General features: G+C 39.2%; 1 protein-coding gene across 1 annotated transcript; it reads right to left on the bottom strand.

The window, feature by feature from the left end:
- Positions 1-5,886: 5,886 nt before the first annotated feature.
- On the bottom strand, positions 5,887-8,282 carry LOC120426308 (adipokinetic hormone/corazonin-related peptide-like). The gene is made up of 3 exons (XM_039591056.2): positions 8,143-8,282; positions 6,208-6,400; positions 5,887-6,126 (listed from the first exon to the last, which is right to left on the bottom strand). The coding sequence occupies exons 1-3, from the start codon at positions 8,154-8,156 to the stop codon at positions 6,001-6,003; spliced, it is 333 nt and encodes a 110-aa protein (XP_039446990.1). The 5' UTR covers positions 8,157-8,282; the 3' UTR covers positions 5,887-6,000.
- Between the last annotated feature and the right edge of the window lie 1,353 nt (positions 8,283-9,635).

Raw genomic sequence — 9,635 nt, 5'->3', positions numbered from 1 at the left:
ATTGAACACTTGCTTGAGCATCTCCACCACGAGGGTTCACACTGAAGTTATTATTCCACCAAGCCGAGCCGATCCCGGGTGATGATTGATCTTTTGCGTGAAAACAGGCCGGACGGATGATTGACTACTGGTTAATATAATGAAGAGGCCCCTCTTTTTTGGCGGCTCTTTTCAATGCCGACCATCCAACCACCGCCATTTTGAATTCATTGCTTCTTGGAGCGCGGTTTTGACGAGATTTTAAAAACTGTGTTTAACTTTTGTTTGTGCCGACTCATGGCCACTGCTCACAGCTTGAGCGGCCCGAGAAGAAGATCCGCTTCGAGCCATCAACACCATCTTGGCATTAAGTAGATGATTCCTCCCCGAACCAACCAGACACCTCAAACGTACGTGTGTGTGTTTCTGTATGTGTCTGTTTGTATGTTGCACATTATGCAGCATCTCGTTCGGTTATGCTTCTGAGAGGACCAGAAGCCGAGTCGGAGCTGGAAATTTGTTCCACCATCATTAATGCTCATCACACTCATTCATCATTATCACTCCCCGTCTTTGTTTTCTCAAATAATAAATGTCTTGGAAAATAAATATTTCCCTTTGAAAACTATTCAATTACCGTACACTTCATATAGGTATGGAGCGGGGAAAAAATAAAAGAAATGTTCAAATCGACTCATCCGATGAGTTTGCTCTCGGGGCGGAGATGATTGAGTACATTGAAAACGTGAGAATAAGGTTTTTTTTTTTAACTTCATCAAAATGGAAGGTATGAAGCTGAAAATCAATATTAGTTTAATGTTATCAATTTTATTTGAATATCAGGAATATTTAATGAATACAATATTGTAGTTATTGAATATTTATGTAATTGTTAAGAATATCTGAGTTATCAGTTTAAACATTTCAAATTAATTGCAGTGAATATATGTTAAGCTAAAAAATTTAATTAAATTAAAAAATATTTTGTTTTCTATATTCCTGAATTGAATTTTATGAAGAAGTTTAATAACACCGACCAACAAAATTTCTGCGCAGGCTCAACTCAAGGAAAAGCATGAAGTTTGGGGTCCCCAGAAACACGTGCACTTTGAATTTTTGGAAAATATTTAGACAGGGCCGAATAATTTTTCTCCAAAGTTAGTGCTGTTCGCTACTCCCACATATTGCACGCAATTTTGGGATTTTATGCAACAGCAACGAACCGCCCCATTCTCCATACAAACTTTGGAGAATAACCATTCGGCCCTGTCTAAAATTATTTTTCGAAAATTCAAAATGCATGTGTTTCTGGGGGATTTTGGAACCCCAAACTTTGCTTTCCCTCGAGTTGAGCTAGCGCAGTCATTTTTGTAATTTTTTGTAGGTCAGTGTAATTTTTCTTCTTTGTGGACAATTGAATAAAATGATTATATGTTGATGAAATGCATCTATATTAAATGTCTCTGAACAAGTTTCACAAATTGTTATATTTTATTTTTAATGAATTCCTTGGATAATTTCCTGTACAATGCAACCAGAACCAGTCTTTTGGTCTAGTAGTTGGAAAGATACTAGTAAAAGAATGAAAAGTTTTTCAGAATATCATCAAATAAGAAGGCGATGCCAAATTTGGGATTTCTGTTAACTATTGAATTGATTAAACACATAGGAATTGGACTTGAAACATGTACTATTCAGAGGGTGTTTTTTTTAGAATTGCCAAAAATGCTGTGCAAAACTTGTTTTGTTGCAGTTCCACTGTGGAACTATCAACTTTTCCTGTCCTTCTGGAGAAACTAAACGGCCTACTTTTCCCTACCAAAAATAACAGAATGGAAAATTAATACCTTTCAATAACAGTGCAGAAAAGTTATACTAAAAAGTTGAACTTTTCAACACTAGTATCGAAAAGTAACATTTTTCAATATTTTTTTGTTTTGAACGATGAATTTACTAAACACATGAATGTTTGACATAAAATTCCATTAAAGAAGCGTTTTTCGGAATTGCAAAAAATGTTGTAAGCAACTCGTTGCTAAACTTGATTTTTTTAGCACTCTTCTTATTTATCCAACCCGGTAAACCTCTTTGGATAAATGTACAACTCGTGCTGAAAAAATCTTCCTTTTGCAACTTGTTGCATAAACTACTATTTAAGCACTCGTCGTATTAGTCAACTTGTTGCATAAACTACTATTATGCAACAAGTTGCAAAAAGAGGATTTTTTCAGCACGAGTCGTACATTTATCCAACGAGGTTCACCGAGTTGGATAAATACGACGAGTGCTGAAAAAATCAAGTTTTGCAACGAGTTCCATACAACATTTTTTGCAATTTCGAAAAACACCCATTGAGTGAAATTTTAAGTTGAATTTTTAATGTATTTTGTCAATAAATCGTTTAAATCAAAAAAATGTTGAAAAGTGTTACTTTTCGAAACAAGTGCTGAAAAGTTCAACTTTTCAGCACCCATTTCAGTGCTGAAAAGTAGAACTTTTCAGCATCTATTTTGAAAAGTGTTGCTATTCGATTCTGTTATTTTTGGTACAGAAAAGTAGGCTATTAAAAGTAAGTAAAAGTAAGAAGTTTCACGACGGAATTGCAAAAACTTATATTTTTGTTACTATTAACACTGGAACGCCCAACGCTTGTCCAACTTACACGGACGCCCAAGCCTCCCAAAAAAGGTGGAACGGTATCTTCAACTCGCTGGTTTTCGAGCATTACTCAACCAATCGGGACGATTCTTGTTTCCAGTGATTTGTAAGAATGTCTAGATGATCCTAAAATTTTGCAGAACTTGATTTGAACAAATCTGTAATTTCTGCGACCAAAAACATCGTTCCACCTTTTTTAAAACAACTGCCTCCGCGGAATTTTTGGCGAATTTTTTTTACACGCGAAAAAAAAAGTTGGAACGATGTTTTTGATCACAAAAATTACAGATTTGATCAAATTAAGTTCTGCAAAGTTCTAGAATCATCTAGACATCCTAACAAATCACTGGAAAGAAGAATCATCTTGATTGGTTGAGTTATGCCCGAGAAATATCGAGTTGAATTTACCGTTCCAACTTTTTTGGAGCCTTGGGCGTTATAATGTTAAAGAATTCTACCTAAGTCAAACTTGAACGTTTTTAAAATATTTCCAAAAATGTTTGATGAAAGTTTTGACGATATTTACTAGTTTCACTAACATTGAAACGTGTGAAATTGTTTTAATTATAAAATTTTTTGAACAAATTATTTGTATTCTAAAGTAAAAAAACGAAGTTGACTTTATAGCTGTCGGCCACCTTTGTTTATTGTTTATTGTAAAAAATATCATTTGACTACTTATGGTCTATATGATTAGGCTTATAAAAACTAGCGACGACACCGACACATATACATTAAAACTGACTAGAAAACCAGAGTCGAACACGTTGTTGAAACATGGAAGTGGAAATGTTTGGACGATAGAGTTGAGAAAAAACATTAAAACGACTACACATAAAACGAATCGGCTCATGTTGTCCATAGTTGGTGTTGCGACGTGCGAGCTGCAGGTATGGACGTTGGCGGAGCGGCCTTTCGGGAGCGTAAACTTGGATCTGCGCTAGGATCCAGGGACTGTCGATTTCGCCAGCCAGCACTTTGGCAACGAACGATGCTTGTGAGATGTGCCGCCTTTTTTCAAGTGTGTCCAACCGCAGGATTCGGCAACGTTCCTCGTACGAACTCCAACCAGCAGGATTGTGCGCACGGCGAAGGGCAAGTCGAGTAAATTTTCTCTGGACTGATTCGATCTTGGCTGTCCAAGTGCTTTGGTATGGACACCAGACAACAGAGCAGAACTCGAGGATGGATCTTACCAGCGCGCAGTACAGGGAGCGCAGACATGCGACATCCCGGAAGTCCTCAGCGATCCTGAAGATGAATCCCAGCTGGCGGTTGGCTCTGGACACGATGTCATGACGATGGCTGGTGAAACTGAGTTTGCAGTCCAGAGTAACTCCAAGATCTCGTACTTGGGTCACCCGCGCCAGTGTGCTTCCCGCGATGGCGTAGTCAAAGATCACAGGCTTCAGTTTTCGATGGAAAGAGATGGCGTTGCATTTGTCAATGCTGATCGTCAGGAAGTTACGCAAGCACCACTCGTTGAAACGATCCAGCTGTCTCTGCAGAGTTGAACAGTCCAAAACGCTCCTTACAACTGTGAATATTTTCACGTCATCTGCGTAGAACAGCCGACATCCTCCGGCTAGCAGCAGTGCCAATTCATTGACGAACAGGATAAACAGTAGGGGCCCTAAGTTACTGCCTTGGGGAACGCCAGACAGACTGGTTAATATGTCGGATTCAGAGTTCCCAATCCTGACACGCATAACCCGGTCGGTGAGGTAGGACTTCAACCAGCGAATGAGATTAGCAGAAACTCCAAGTACTTCCAGTCGTTTCAAAAGAACTCCGTGGTCGACCCGATCGAAAGCAGCCTTGAGGTCTGTATACACAGCGTCGACTTGCGCTCCGGCATCCATTTCCTGAAGGCAATAAGACACGAATTGGGCCAGATTCGTGGCAACCGAACGTTTCGGAATAAATCCATGCTGGTCTGTGGAAATGTAGTGTTTACAGTTCTCAAACAGGACACTGTTTATGAGGATTTCAAAAACCTTGGAGCAGGCCGAGAGGGAGGTGATTCCACGATAGTTCTTGATGCTACTTTTGGCACCCTTTTTGTGGACTGGAAACATAAAAGAGCGTTTCCACTTAGCCGGGAAGGTACTTTGACATAAAGACAGGTTGAAGAGGATAGAAAGAGGCAATAGGAGAACATCTGAACAACGTTTGATGACAGAGGAAGGAATGCCGTCGGGGCCGGCCGAGTAGGACAGTTTGAGTTTGTCAATGGCGGCAGTAACTTGGCCATTCCCAACCTTTGCTAGTACCAACCACTAGTGTCTTCCTTTTTATCTACAAGGACTTCACCGCCCTGGGCTCCTAAGTGTATGGAAGTATGGCACGGGAGACGGCGCCGAATACCCATATTTACACAAAGAATTTTAGAGCGCCCGCCGCGGGATTCGAACCAGCGACCTCTGGATTGTGAGTCCAGTGCGCGGTCCGATTGATCCACACGGGTGGGGATCAAAATATTGATAAATCATAAGTTTTTTTTTTCATTAACAAAAAATAAAAAAAAGATTAGCATATAAAAGTTTAAAATACACCTCAATTTTAAAAAAGGATAAAATCACTTTACAAGTAGTCAACGGGCCTATTTACATGATCATTCAAAATGGGTCCGCGGGCCACAAAATATCACCTCGCGGGCCACGTTTGGCCCGCGGGCCATACTTTGGTCACCCCTGTTGTAGACGGACCATCACTCTCTCAATCTCAATCGGGACTATTCTGCACCCAAAATTCCCAGTCGAGAGAATCGTTCCTTCAAAATTTATTGAGGGCTCAGCGCCAAAATCGAGAGAATAATGCTACCAACTCAAACCACCATAAAAAATGTGTTCATTCTTTAATTGAAACAATAAATCTCCAACAAGTGCCATACATCGACATCTGACCACTCCTTGTTCACCAAGCTGTGGTGGCCGAGGCAGTTAAGTCATTGGGTTAATATGTCAGAGGTCTCTGGTTCGATTCCCGTATTTGACACTTTTGGTTTTTTGTTTTGACGGATGAACTTTTTTTGCAAATGAACCTCGAGCGAATAATTCTCTCACCCATCTCAAGCTGTGTTCTATGACGAGAGAATAGTGTTACCATTTACGGACGGTAACACTATTCTCTCGTCTCGAGGCCATTATTCTCTCGGACGAGCACTACCCAATTTCAAAAACTTGTTTTATCCTAATGTGACCTCGTTGTTTGTAATAGAAATTTCGGATTAAAATTTGCTTAAAACAATATTTGAATCAAGTTGACATTTTATTATTCATTCAATTATTGAGGATTTTTGTTTGGGTTTGTTCTCGTACTCCATGATAAACTGATACTAGTGGCCACGTTGCGTCGGTTTAGTTACAAGTGATTGTTGGCAAAAATGGGTCCACCACTGCCGCTGTTGTTCTCCATGCTCATCTCTTCATTTTGCATGCTTTTCAACAGCGATCTGGTCTCGCACATGGTCAAGTGTTGAATGTTTTTCTGATGAGAGAGAAAAATAAAATTAAAATTATTTTCATTTTCTCCACCTTCACAAACACCGCCGCTGGTTCCGCCACTCACCGTAATGGCAGCACATAGTCCGGTAACCGAGCGCCAGATGGCGCCACAATCACCAGCCGGTTGGGCAGTTTCCACTAGTGACCGCTTGCCAGCGTTCCAGTCGCGCGAGAACGTGACCTGCGCTTCGGAAAGCGACGACGCAAGCACCACCAAAAGCATCGCGGCGCAGATGAGCTTTGCCAGGGATGGTTGTCTGGAACGGGATAAAGTTTATGCTTTTATTATGCTTTCTATGCGTATGTTTTTATGTGTTTGATGTTATATGTGGAATCATGAAAGTTTAAATTCTTTTGTATAGTTTTGAACGTTGTTAAAAAAATGTTTTTGAAATTAAAATTTATGATTAACAGTACATATTCAAATAATCTTCAAAAATTGTAAAGGCAAATTTGTTTAATCCAAGGTTAAATCGATCATGAAATATTATTACTGACAGAACAATTGAGATTTCATCATAGAAAAAAGACGACCAATTTTCAATACAAAAAGCGAAGCAGATTTGAAAACATTAAACTATACATTTTTTAAACAAATTGTCTCATATTTTTTTCTACGTCGCTACAGTAGAGAATCGTATGGCTGGTTGACATTAGCTGATTTCTGTCTATAATTTACTAATCAGGCATTTTCAATTGGAACATACAGTTCTGCTGTTTTGGTAATTGCAAACTGAAATTTTATTGGTAAATTTAACAGAATATATTACATTAGAGTGTAACAAAAATGACTTTTTGGCGGGCATTCGAGGGTTTGTTCCGGTGGGCATACTAAGCCCAAATCCAAAATATGAGCTTGATTGGACGTAACAGGAGCTGGCGCTCCGCCCTTCAATTTTAAATAGGATTTAACCCGTAAAAAAAGATTTTTTTCAAAAATGTCACTTTTTGAGGCATTTTGGCCACTGAAGCGTTTATTTTCAACATCATTGGCGTGTAGGCCAGATCCTTGCGTATCTTTTGGTATATATAACATTGAAATTTGGAGCACCCTGGAGCTCGGTACAGGCCTTCAAAGTATGGCATTTTTTCGAAAAATCGGCCCCGGCAAATTCAAATGGCGTCTAGGGCGTCGCGAGGCGCGACGCATATCTTTTTTGCCGGGGCCGATTTTTCGAAAAAATGCCAAACTTTGAAGGCCTGTACCGAGCTCCAGGGTGCTCCAAATTTCAATGTTATATATACCAAAAGATGCGCAAGGATCTGGCCTACACGCCAATGATGTTGAAAATAAACGCTTCAGTGGCCAAAATGCCTCAAAAAGTGACATTTTTGAAAAAAAATCTTTTTTTACGGGTTAAATCCCATTTAAAATTGAAGGGCGGAGCGCCAGCTCCTGTTACGTCCAATCAAGCTCATATTTTGGATTTGGGCTTAGTATGCCCACCGGAACAAACCCTCGAATGCCCGCCAAAAAGTCATTTTTGTTACATCCTAATATTACATTTTGGAAACGGCGGCCCCTCTTCATGTAATCAAGCATGAAAATATTTTTCAAAAATCATGAGCATTTGACTGTTTTTACTCTTTTCGATATTTCGTCTTAAATTCTTGTCATGAAAATCGTAATGAATGTTACGATTTAGCCGTGATTCCAGCATTTGAAGTTATTATGCAATTTTGAAGTTGTATATTTTATTTTTATTTATTTTCAAAAAGCGAATAGAATTGGATAAAAATCAACTAAAGTGTACTAAAATGCTCATTGATTGACATTCAAAGGGTTCAGTTAAGAAAAATCCAACTTAGAAAGATTTTGTTTAAACGTTTATCTGAATTTGCCCAACATTTTGATGGTATCATAACAATTTTCACTTAATTTCAGTTGGAATGATTATATCAGTTAGATTCTCGGTGTACAAAGTTTATCTCATTAAACTTGAATTTTATTTTTCAATCCACTCTGATGAACACTTCTAGTTTTACTTGTTGCATTCACCTTTGAATGAACATTGTCACTTCTAATTTGTTTGATTTCACTGAATACTGCACAAAACTGTTCGTCGATCGTAGAGCAAGATTTGAACTTTGCACTGTAATGTTTGCGATTGAACTGATGATTTCCGTTATCCTTCCGGTCCTTTTTATAGCGAAGATTCAAAGTACAGATTTCCACCACCGTGTTGACAACCATATTTCACCCGTGATAATAGGATATGTAAATACGCCGGGAGACGACACTCTTTTGTCCAGTGGGTGAGGGTCAGGAAAATCCGCCGTGGGAAAAACTTGACCATGGGAAGGTGCTGCTCGTAGGCGAACCCGTAATCGATGTGGACAGCTTTGAACTTCAAAAGAATAATAGGATCTGTTGTTATTTGGTCTCTCATCCCTCAGCGTCGTCTTCGCAGGACGCCTTCGACATCTATATTACGTCACAGAATAACAAAAAAAAAACATCTCATTGGCAGACTCTACAGCTAATTTTAGCAAATCATAAATTAAATGCAAATGAACTTGGATGCTGTGATAAGAGAACAAGTCAGCAGAATATATTTAAATATCATGATTTGAATAATTATTATTAGCAAGAGCAAGCTCACTTCCTGAGCAGCATAGATTCCAATTACCGTCTAGGTCTAGAAGCCTCAGCAAGGTGTTTTCCAGCCAACGAGACCGATAACGACGTGTGTCTGATGGCGAGAAATCTCACGTTACTTACACACGTTGTAATGATCGAGATGATCAAAGTTAATATGCTCCTCGGACGTGGCGAGGTTCTCCCAGCAGAGGTGGATCCCGTAACAAAGAGCAGTGTGGTCAGTTGGACGGTGCAGCCAGTGTCATTACAAAGTAATTGTTCAAGATTGCCCCCCCGCCCCTACCATCCTCACGTTTGATAAGTTATGTTGGAACCTGAAGCGAGCATAATTATGTCGGGAACACGGCACTTGTGCTGATTCGTCCTGTCGAGCCCGCCGGTCGTCGTAGAACGGTTTCTCTTGCGGCAATTATGATCAGCGAAAATGGTTCTTGATTGCAGAAGTAGTGCGGAGAGTCGATATTGCTGGCGACAGAAGATAACAGCACCTGGTGAAAATAGGTGTATGTAATGCTCGTCGGGGACTGGTTTATGTTCTGCTTTATTGATCAATTATATGCGTTTAATTTGTTGATCACCTGAGAAAAAAACTGAAGAAAAACTCATACCATAATCTGTACTGTGTATTTTTTGAAGCTATAATATTAAAAGTTTAAAGTGTTATAATATGCTAATTTTTGAATATTTTATTAAAGGAGAATGGGCGGATTTGGTTCAAGGATGTACACGAACGGAAGAAACTTTATTCGAAAGATCTCGCCGAGACATGAAAAAAAGTCTTCTGGACGAACTCTTTAAACTCCGGGGTTCAAATGTTACAAGTTGTTGAAGTTTGAGTATTTTAGGTTGAAATGTACAAAAAATCGTTTTTTTGCTATTTCTAAAATCAC

Source organism: Culex pipiens, chromosome 3 (assembly GCF_016801865.2).
Source record: "Culex pipiens pallens isolate TS chromosome 3, TS_CPP_V2, whole genome shotgun sequence".
Classification (NCBI taxonomy): Eukaryota; Metazoa; Arthropoda; class Insecta; order Diptera; family Culicidae; genus Culex; species Culex pipiens.
Note: the sequence above shows the minus strand (reverse complement) of the source record. Positions and strands in the feature narration are given on the sequence as shown.